Source organism: Urocitellus parryii, chromosome 5 (assembly GCF_045843805.1).
Source record: "Urocitellus parryii isolate mUroPar1 chromosome 5, mUroPar1.hap1, whole genome shotgun sequence".
Classification (NCBI taxonomy): Eukaryota; Metazoa; Chordata; class Mammalia; order Rodentia; family Sciuridae; genus Urocitellus; species Urocitellus parryii.
In genome coordinates, this window is record NC_135535.1 from 186,507,039 (window position 1) to 186,518,540 (window position 11,502).

Sequence of the window (11,502 nt, forward strand, 5' to 3'; positions counted from 1 at the left end):
ATGCTGTGGCCTCTTCTATGCTAAAATCTGTGGGAGAAATGTCAATTTTGCTATCAGGAAGGTAATCAAGCAGAGAGAGGAGATGAGACAAGATGTCCACCTAGTAATGTGAAGTGGAGATGGAATGTATTTGTCAGTTCTGCTGTGATCATTCAAAAGCAGTGTGCTGTGGCTGGACTGGATTCCAGGCAGGCTGCATGGAAACGATTGCATTTAAAGTGGGCCTTAAAGGGTGGATAAGATTAACACACGTGGAGAAGGATATGTGTCCCCATAAGCCAAGGCCCTTTGGGAAAGCAGCACTGTTCTGGAGTTGTGCTGCTCACCTGGGAAGAAAGGGAAGACGGGGAACTTGTGTGGCTAAAACTCTCCCAGTGTCATCTTATTCCACCTGAGGAACAACCCTGCCAGGTATGCATGCCATGCCCATTTCTTGGGGCTGAGGGCATTAAGGAACTGCTCCATTGGTGGCAGCTGAGTAATAGAGTGAACTTCACCCCTCGGCCACTCTTCTAGGGCTTCTCCATCTGCCACGCTGGAAGAAAGATGGGCTCTGGTCGCAGAGGGTCTCAAATGGCTCAATGTGCACATTTAGTTTCCTGGGGACAAGTAGAGCAAAGGAGACCTGGCGAGTCCAGGAATGTCCTCAAAGTCAAAGCCAGATCTCCCAGTTCTCATCCCAGCACTCTTTCCACTTACTAAGCTACATTTTCTGGAGAGAAGTCAAAGTTGGAATTTCTCCCCCTGGGAAATTTGGGGGGAATTTCACTCAAGCTTCAGGTTTTCCTGATTTGGGCTTCTGTGAGGAGAAAGGAGTGTTTCTGGACAGTATACTTTCCTGAGGTGACATGAAACAGACTGTTAGCAAATCCAGTCAATATATATTTTTATTGCCCAGCTTGTTTTTCATCTGCTAAATTAAATTTTTTGATTTTTAAAATTGACACATAAAAATTTTACATATTAGGGCACAATGTGGTGTTTCAATACATGTATGAGCCAGTTTTCTTCTTAGTTTGCTCGAGATGTCATTGCTGAGCTGCACTGTTAAAGGAAAGCCTCTCTGAACAGATTGGCCAGCGGGAAGCTGGGACCTCCTTCCAAGCCCCAGTTGGAGCCCAGCTTCCTAGTGGTCTAGGCCTCTGGGCAAAGGCGCACTGATCAGAGCAGGGGAGCTGCCATCAGCCAGCTGACACAGCACCGTGTTCATGGCAGGGACTCAGTAAATGGGAGTTGCCTGAATTTCCGGTCAGTTTTGCCAAGAACAGAACCTAGAAACAGACTTTGGATGTGTTCCTAACCCATGTTTTTTGTGGAATGTTTTAGCAGGTTAAAAGGGAAATTTAAAGGAAATTCTTCCCAACTCTGACTATGCCTGAAACAACAATAATAATAAGCTAGAGAACTTAGCGTACATCAGACATAATTCTGAGTACTCTAAGTGTAGAGATGTGGTGGAGACCGTTTCCCCCATTACAGATGAGGGAAGTGAAAACAAAGTAACCAACTGCATGAAGCTGGGAAATGATTAGTGTGGACTGGGTTCAATCCCAGGCCACCTGCTGCAGCTTCTTCGGGTTGATAGTCTTGCTTATAGAACAGCTCACCCGTCTTTCCGAAGAAATCGTAAGCCTCTGAAGGCTTCGTTGCCTAAATCGAGGCCTTCTCCACAGTGGCAGTGGCAGGAACTCCTGCTGCTGAGCGCTCTAATGGGCAGGGAAGTGACCCACCGTCTCTGGAATGAAAGGGCAGCTGACTGTCCGTATGCTTCAGCTCCCTAGCAGGGCCACACGGCTTAGTTCCTACATTGGACTGTGATTGTTTTTAAAAACGTGTTCCATTTTGCTTAGGATGGCAAATGCTCCCCACAGTGAGGTCACAACTTTAAAGGCTGTCATTGTGGAATACAGTCTGTGGGTAGATGTGTGTTTAGGGGTGTGGGAAGAACAATCCTAATTTCCTCTTATGTATGTCTTAAATTAGGTTTTACTTTGGTTTTTTTATACCAGAGATTGAACCCAGGGGCGCTTAACCATTGAGCCACATCCCCAGCCCTTTTTAACATTTTATTGGAGACAGGGTCTTGCTAAGTTGCTTCAGGCCTTGCTAAGTTTCTGAGGCTGTCATTGAACTTGCAATCCCCCTGCCTCAGCCTGGAATTACAGGCATACTCCACTGCACCTGGCCTAGGTTTTACTTTCTAAAACTTTCTGCCTTGTATTTAAAATCTAGCTAGAAGATTAAAATTTGACAATCTCCATATGGACTAGTTTACCTATTCTCCCTTTTAAAGTTGATGGGTTACAACTTTGACTAAAATGACTTTCAAGAGAGTCAGATTTTTGAAGGCCAAATTCAAACACCTGCCTTACTTAAAATCAAATAGGACCAGCTTGTTAGGGGTCTTTTCTGTACCCATACAGACAACTCGCCATACCACTAGACCCATTCTGCTCCCAGGTTAGTTTTCTTCCAGTTTTGATCCACATAGAGAATTCCTTGTGGTCTTGTGTTAGAAATGAAAAAAAAAAATTATAACTCAGTTTGAAACTAATATAACCTCACACAGCTGATATTCACTAAGGATAGTTTTTCTTCCCATAATATCAAATGAAAAGAACTAGGCTAGGACTGGAAGTGTAGATCAGTGGTAAGATATGTGCTTAGTGTGCAGGAGGCCTTGGGGTTGATCCCCAGCACTGCAAAACAGAACAAAGAAGTAGGCTGGTGGAATTTCACTAACTATGGGAGTTTTCTGGTGCCGTATTAGATGTGATGAAGGTAACTTTGCCAAAAGTTTGTGTTTCATTTGTCCTATTTCTCCCCTCAGTTGCCTTCTGCTCTCCCTAATTTTTTATTTAAAGAGAAAAAGACTTGTAGGAAGTGGTGACATCTTTCTGGATCAAAGATTCCTTCAAGAATTGATGAATAACTTTAAATTCTCTCCCTCAGAAAACCCTGTACACACACTGGCAGTCAGAGTAGGTTAGGTTTTGCTGTGGGAACAAACATGTCCAAAATTCTAGTGACCTAAAATAATAGATGTGTTTGTCATTCACACTACACATCTGTTGAAGGTTGGATGGCATCTTTGTTCCCACTTCAGCATCCCCTGGGACCCAGACTGACTGAGCCTGAAGTGACCATCTGGAATGCTGCCAATTGCCACAGCATAGGGAACTAGACTAGTGGAGGGTCCTACATATGTAAGAATTGTTCTGGTCTCTCAATGACAAGTCACTTCTAATCTCAATGCAGTATTTAGAACTAGTCCCAAAGTCTCAGCCAATCAAAAAGGGGCCAGGAAGTTTAAGCCTACTTAATGCCCAGAATAGGTAAAACAAGGAATATTTGACAAACACGAAAACCAGTGTGTGGGTTAAAAAGAAGTTTTAAAGTTGGTTTTCGGGGCTGGGGATGTGGCTCAAGCGGTATTGCGCTTGCCTGGCATGCGTGCAGCCCGGGTTCCATCCTCAGCACCATATACAAAGATGTTGTGTCCACCGAAAACTAAAAATAAATATTTAAAAAAATTCTCTCTCTCTTTAATAAAAAAAAAAGCATAAAGTTGATTTTCATTGTACATGCCTGTAATCCCAGCTGAATCCCAGACTGAAGTAGGAGGATGGCAAGTTTGAAGTCATCTGGGCATAGCTCAGTGGTAGAGCACTTGTTTAGCCTGCAGGAGGCCCCCCAGCACTGCAAAAAAAAAAAAAAAAAAAAAAAAAAGTTATGAAAACTGAGAAATAATGTCTTAGAGCGTGTGTATTGCAGTATAAAACTTAGAAGTTGGTTCACCTTTAGGTAAGGAACTACTGAAAAAATGACTTTGTGGGGTAAAAAATAGATACTGATTAGCTTATGGGAGAAACTACTTTATATTCATTCATTCATTCATTCATTCATTCATTCATTCATTCATTCATTCATTTATTGTTTTAGACCGGGTCTCACTATGTTGCCCAGATTGCCCTGACTGGTCTCAAACTCTTGAGCTCAAGTGATACTTCTGTCTCAGCTGTCCCAAAAGTAGCTGGGACTACAGGCACACACCACCACACCTGACTAGAATGTAATTATTTTTTCCCCCAGTACTGGGGCTTGAACACAGGAGCACCCCACCACTGTGCTCAGTCCCCAGCACTTTTCAGTTTTTATTTTCACTAAGTTGCAAGACTGGCCTCAAACTGAGATCCTACTACCTTAGCCTCCCAAGCTAGTATTCTGTGTGTTTACCATCATGCCAACCCTAGAGTGGCTGTATAGTCCTAACTATTTGGGAGACCGAGGGTGGGAGATCATTTGACTTCATGACTTTGAGACCAGCCTGGGCAACATGCTGAGACCCCTATCTGAAAAGAAAAAAAAATTTACAAAGTAACTCAGAAGTGTAGGGATTGTGAGGTGATGTAGGTAATATACAACAGCAGTTAGTCCTACTTTTTTAAAGCAAAAATTGGTTCATTATATGATTGAATTAAAATCACATGTATAACAATAAAAAAAGATAAATGGAGACTTGGCATATAAGAATATTTGTGTACATCATATTTTAATTTAAATCTATGATCATTCTGATTCTAGGACTTCATTGGTCTTATTAAAACAGTAAGTCTCCTTACACAGTGACACATACCTATAATCCTAGCAACTTGGGAGACTGAGGCAGGAGGATTGCAAGTTTGAGACCAGCCTCAGCAATTTAGCAAGGCCCTAAGCAAGATAGCGTGACCCTGTCTCAAAAATAAAAAGGGCTAGTGATGTAGCCCAGTGGTAAAGTGCCACTGAGTTCAATCCCTAGTTATGAAAATAATAACAACCACCACCAGTTAATCCCAAATTTTCAATTGTGTGAATGTTTCAACAGAATTGACACAGGTGCATTAAAATAGGTTGGAAATCATAATCCAAAATTTATAAATATTACTATATAATTATAAGTACTATATTTAAGTTTTTATATGTGTCCCACATTTGAAATGGTGGGACAAAATGCCTTAAATCAATGAGAATCAAGTTGGGATCATACTTTATATTGTTTTATAATCTGTATTTTTAATTTAATATCAAACTTTTTATATGTCAATAATATTTTACACATAATTTAAAAATTATTCCTATTATTTCATTGTATTACTTCATTACCAGAGGAATTGAAAGACCTTTCTAAAATAACTTATTACATTTAAAAATAAATTAAAATCCAGTTGGGTACGGATGGCACTTGCCTGTAAACCCAGAAGATTAGGAGGCGGAGGCAGGAAGATCACAAGTTCAAAGCTAGCCTCATCGCTCAGCCATAAGCAATTTAATGGGACCCTTCTAAAAATACAAAACAAAAAAAGGTTTGGGGATATAGCTTAATGGTAAAGTGCCTCTGGGTTAATCTCTAGAACCAAATAATAATAATAAAAGCCAGTAAAAATAAAACTAGAGACAATTTTAAAATCTAATTTATTCCTGGTTTCATAGTTTGGAGTTTGTGGAGACAGCATAGTGAGAAAGGGGGGTTGTGGGCCTTCTCCTGTTCCTCCTTCCCTCCCTGGAGTAGGAGGAAGGGAGGTCTGCCGATGGCCCTTAGTCTAGTGCAGCCACAAACTGAAGGGGAGGTGGTCCATGCTGGCAGTGGGAGATGGAATTGTACTGGATTAGAGGGAGAGTGCAGGAAATCATTTACACTCTCTAGGGAAGAGATTGACTTGAGGCAATTAGAATTTTCCACTTCCAACTTCAGGGATTCTGCATTGCAGACACTTACACCATAGAGAAAAAGCCCTGGTCTTTTCCCCGATATTGAGAGAACCCGAAGAATTTCTTTATCAGGAATCCCTCCAAAGCCCCTTGCAATTGCTAATCTGAGTTGGGTTGGGGAGGGGAGAGGGGCACCAAGAAAGCAATGTGTTTTCTATAAGATCCCTTAAAAGAGGAAAAGGACACTGTCCTAATAGATGAACATTTTTAGTGCCTGCAAAACCTAAAACATGGGACCAATCAGTGGTTCTAGAGAGATGCCCTGGCACTCCTCCCTTCCCCCAGGGTCCCCGAGGCACCCTGGAGTGAGAGACCTCCTGTGCTGTCAGCATTTTCACATGCTTCTCTGTGCATCTTTTGCTCTGGTACAAACTTGGTTTTTCTTTTTCTTCTTCTTTTTTTTTTTTTTTTTTTTTCTTGGTACTGGGGGTTGAACCCAAGGTTGTTCTACAACCATGTTACTTCCCCAGCCCTTTTTATTTTAAATTTTGAGACAGGGTCTCACTAACTTGCCCAGTCTAGGCTCAAACTTGTGATCCTCCTGCTTCAGCCTCCCAAATAATTGGGATTACAAGTGTGTGCTCCGCGCGTGGTTTGGCAAAAACATTTATGAATATAGCTTAAACATAAAGTAATGGGATGAGGTCTAACAGTGCCAGCTTCAACCATGTGGGCACTGTCCAGGGACCTCCTTGTTTGATAGTTGCCCCCTCTGGCTGGTACTCACCATGCGTACTTGCCTCTCTGTCTCACCCTCCCAACTCCCCAGGGTTCTGGCTGGTGTGGACCATCATCATCATCCTGAGCTGCTGCTGTGTCTGCCACCACCGCCGAGCCAAGCACCGCCTTCAGGCCCAGCAGCGGCAACATGAAATCAACCTGATTGCCTACCGGGAAGCCCACAATTACTCAGCGCTGCCATTTTATTTCAGTATGTACCCAAAACTGTCATTCCCAACCCTCAGAAGCTCAGGAGCACAGAGTCAGGGCATCTGTGGGAAAGGGGATTTGCCCCCATTTACCCTACATAGAATCTTGCAAATACAGGAACTAGGATCTCCTTCAGCACAGAGGAGCAGGTATTCCGGCTGTGGGTCCCTGAAGCCTGTTCTAGAGCTCACAGCTCCCTGTCTGTTCTAGAGCTCACAGCGCCTGGGTTCTTGCCAGAAAAAAATAAAATAAAAATTTAAAGCAAATAGTCAGATGGAGTATAATGTGAGTGAATTGGAATTGGTGTTCAGTGGCCTGAATTCCTCCCATTTTTGCTTGCTGCTATGTGATGTGCCTCATAGAGGGGATGCCCATCAAAGGGGCAGGTATTGGTGTTGGGGGGCGCTGGGACTTCCTGAGAACCAAGAAACTTAGTGAATCACTGCCTGAACTTCCCTGAGGTTCTTTACATGTGACCTCTCAAATGGTCCATGAAGGCCCAGTTGGGCAGCTTGTCCCAGGCCATTGTGAAGTGCATTCTACAAAATAAAAGAGTCAGAAGTGTTTGAATTCCACATCTAGAAGAGTTAATTGCATAGCACAGTGCCTGGCATATGTAAGTGCTCAATAAATTAGCATTTATTTAGCTAGCAAGTACTATTATGTCATCTGTGCCTTAAAGTATTCAGCACATTCAAAAGGTAACCTACCTGGCATGTTTTCAATGAGCCTTGGATGACACAGGCCCCTCATCCTTTGCTGGTAACCACTGTTCTTGCTTTGAGTCAAGATGTGTCTTTCCAGCCACACTAGAGTAAGATAGACAACAGATTTCTAACTTCCCAGAGAAAGACCCTGAATATAATATATCTGGAAGAATGGAAAAAGAAATAAGTGGTCAGGAAGTCTTAAGTTAGGATCCCTGACCCTGAGGCCTAAGGATAGATGGAGGATACAGTCTGAGCAAAGATTATGAGACTGTGTGCCCATGGTCCATTCCAGGCAGAAATTGGTTCTTGGTCATCTACCACATTTGCCTAACCCTTTGCCTTAATTCCAGGTAGGCAGGAAGTCCTTGCTTACGAAGCAGCACTAGGGGCTCTTAGATGCCAAGAAGCTGGAGTAGGTCAACCCAAACTGTCCCTCTTTCTCTGCACATTTGCTCACAGCTCTCTTCCCCGGCCCACAACCAAGAGCCAAAGCTACTGCTTGGTGGCTCTGCTAGAGGGGTGGTAAGGGACAATGCGTATGTTTGGTATGAGTTTTGCAATCTGTCCTATGACAGTGGCCAGTGCAGTAATTTTTCCTCCCTACCTCCCCATTTTTAGGGTTTTTGCCAAACTATTTACTACCTCCTTATGAGGAAGTGGTGAACCGACCTCCAACTCCTCCCCCGCCGTACAGTGCCTTCCAGCTACAGCAGCAGCAGCAGCAGCTGCCTCCTCAGTGTGGCCCTGCAGGTGGCAGCCCTCCGGGTGCTGATCCTTCCAGGGGCTCCCAGGGGGCACAGAGCAGTCCCTTGTCTGTGCCCAGCAGAAGCAGCACAAGACCCCCAAGCATCGCTGATCCTGAGCCCTCTGACGTGCCAGCTGACCGCGCAGCCACCAAAGCCCCCGGAATGGAGCCCAGTGGCTCAGTGGCCGGCCTGGGGGAGCTAGACCCAGTGGCCTTCCTGGACAAGGATTCAGAATGTAAGGAGGAGCTACTGAAAGATTCCAGCTCTGAACATGGCAGTGTGCTCCCCGATAGCAAAGACAAGACACCTGGCAGACATCGCCGCTTCACAGGTGACTCAGGCATTGAGGTGTGTGTGTGCAACCGGGGCCATCATGACGATGACCTCAAAGAGTTCACCACACTCATTGATGATGCTCTGGATGGGCCCCTGGACTTCTGTGACAGCTGCCACGTGAGGCCTCCTGGCGATGAGGAGGAAGGGCTCTGCCAGCCCTCTGAGGAGCAGGCTCGAGAGCCTGGACATTCCCACCTGCCTCGGCCGCCCGCGTGCCTGCTGCTCAACACCATCAATGAGCAGGACTCGCCAAACTCCCAGAGCAGCAGCTCCCCCAGCTAGAGTAGGCTCTGCCTGTGCCCGGAAACTTGGCAAAGCAACCAGGGTAAGGGAGACTCACGAGAGAAGCATTAAGTGACTTTCAGAGGAAGTGGTACAGCCACTTTTTTTTCCCTTCTCCTCTCCTGCTTTTTCCTACATCTCCAAGTACAGTTTGGGGTGTGGGTGCCTCTCCCTCATAAAAGCACAGTATTGTGGAAGGCTGAGAAGTCGGTTCCATGACTCATTCCTCATCCCCGCCTCAGCCCCTTCTTCCCCCCTTTCAAGTCATATCTCACCTACCTGCTTTGGTCAGAGAGATGTGTTTTAAAGCCCCCAAAGAAGGGGACTGGGACTGTGTCCTGCGATGATTCTTGGTGATGTAGTGGATTTATGCTCTGGTTTTAGTTTAAGAGAACTTTGTTGTGTCTCAGCTCAGCAGAAGCACCCCTTCTTAGCCCTGGTTGAAGAAGGAAGCCACAGAGGCCTAGGGATTGTCAGCTGTGGCTGCCAGTGTCTGCACAGCCAGAGTTGAGCTGATTCTGTGGGAGGATGAGAGCTGGTGGACAGGTTGGTAGGAGGCTTGTTGATCTCTCAAATTCCAGGTGACAAGAAAATGTACCACTGTGCATCCTGGAGGGGCCCCTTCCTTCCCAGCAGGCTCAGGTGTGGAAGAGTAGACTGCCTTTTTTTTTTTTTTTTAAACAAACAACAAAAGCCAGCTAGAAACAAGAACCATACCAGTGGGCTTGCAAGAATTCTCTTCTGGACAAGGGAAGTTTGTGCTTTCCCAGGTTAGCCTTCCGCGAATGTGGCTGCAGTTGAGCCAGAGGGAGATGTTTGTGTGTGGGCTTGGAGTTGGTTAGCTCTGAGCAGTAGGCCCTAAATCTGGGAGTGGAGAGAAGTGCAGCTTCCTGCATCTCTGCCCTTTGGTCTGTGCCCACAGGTGACCAGTGTCCTTTTCCATGCCTAGCACATGGTCTGCAGGACTTTGTATCTCCTTGTACTCTTATGAACAGAGGGTCTAAGGAAGCTGTGGGTCCTGGGAAAGGCAGCCCCATAGTCTGGTTCTCACACAGTATTTTCTCTTTGATTTTGAATAAGTCTCTTGTTGTTGTGTGTTTGATTGTTTGTTTTAAACTGACCACTTGGAAGAAATCCCTTGGTTATCTGTGGTTCTCATGCTCTCTCCCTGTCCTTAGCCCATTGGGGTCGGATGACTCACTTTTCTGTAACCTATGTAAGGAGTTTTGGTGGCCCAGGTGGGAGGTGGAGGCAGCCTCCAGAAGGACCACAGGATCCTTATTACTGTCGTGTGGTTTTGGACAACCAGTTGAGCTTTGATAGGAAAACTCTGAAAGGAGAAAGCAATCAGCTGAAACTAACATTCCCCATCCATCCCTGTTCATATGAAAAGTTTGGTTCTTCTCCCACTATTGAATGATGATATTCAGGCTAAGCATTGATGTTATAGTAAAAAAGGGAAAAAATATATATACATACATTATATATATATATATATATATATATATATATATATATATATATATATATATATAAACAGACAAATCCAAGGCTGTGAGGTGAATGAGTGTCTGTTTGGATTCCACAGAACCAAAATTCATGTCGAACAAAGTGAAGTCTGTAGACGATGACTTTGAATGACCTGTAGTGTGTGTGTGTGTCTCTTGTGTGTGAGCCCCACACCCCATGTTCCTGTGAAGATACTTTGAATGGCAGCCATCCTGCTCACGTTAACCACACGTCTGAAGCAAACATGGCCCTCTCAAGGTAATTTATTTTATGCATTTACTGTTTACCGAACAAACGTCTGACTGTGTACTCGAGTGTATTTGGCAGCATTGTCGACGGCGCCCCCTTGTGTTTGCCTGAGATACTGCGCTCAAGGTAGAGGTTCCACTCTGCTCATCACTGCAATTTGCACATTGCTCCGTGGACGCTCAGAGGCCTGTGTCCTGTCCGTGTTAATGGAAGCGTGCTCTGAACCTGTCTGCCTCCCTCCGCTACTCCTTGCCTTCGGTCTCAGCCCCCAGAGGGTGTCCACAACCACTTGGGACAGAAGGCAAAAGTGGAATTCAGACAGAAGCTTGATTGGCTCTTCAGTGACAAGCTTGGCCTTGCTGTGGCCCAGACATCAGCCTGCCCAGAATTGCCAGGAGGCTTTGGCGGACTCCACGGTGCCACAGCACAGTCCTTCCTTTGCTGAGTTCAGTGGACCCAGACAGACTGGCGTGTGGCCAGAGGGGTGCCACAGCACAGCAGCCCTCAGATGCCTACCTTCCACCTTCCTTTGGAAATCACAGACAACTCACTGAAGTGTCTCCAAGGAGAACAAGTTTTACCAAAATGAATCCTTCTGCATTTAACTGATCAAATGGATGAATCTGACCCTCTAGGTTCCTTTCCCCAGCGGGGAGCTGGTCTGAGAGTTGACTGTTGGCTTCACTGAAGCATCTTACCCTGAAGGCCTGAGAAGAAGCACAGTAGCCAAGCTGGGCTTAACTAGTAAGCTGCTGGAGGCTTCCTGCTCGGAGAAGGAGACAGGGAACTGAAGGAATAGTCAGGGGGTCAGAGAGACTAGGTTGAGTCTGGTTTTCCAGATGAATGAGAAGGAAAGGATTGGTGGAGGGTTTGGTGCTACAGTCGGAAGATTTGCAAATGCTAACACATTCCTGTGTGAGGCACATCACCATTTGTCAGTTATTGTGAATATGTGTATTTTAAGCAATAAGATTCAGCTGGTCAGATTT

The 11,502-nt window shown here is 45.1% G+C and overlaps 1 protein-coding gene across 4 annotated transcripts in view; it reads left to right on the forward strand.

The window, feature by feature from the left end:
- Nucleotides 1–10,260, forward strand: part of Wbp1l (WW domain binding protein 1 like) — a 58,243-nt gene extending 47,983 nt beyond the window's left edge. For all 4 annotated transcript variants that reach the window (XM_077798974.1, XM_026401168.2, XM_077798973.1 and 1 more), the window contains exons 3-4: nucleotides 6,521–6,682; nucleotides 8,010–10,260. In XM_077798974.1, coding sequence (XP_077655100.1) covers nucleotides 6,521–6,682; nucleotides 8,010–8,755 — 908 coding nt within the window. In that variant the 3' untranslated portion in view covers nucleotides 8,756–10,260. The remainder of the gene's footprint in view (nucleotides 1–6,520; nucleotides 6,683–8,009) is intronic.
- Nucleotides 10,261–11,502: the final 1,242 nt, after the last annotated feature.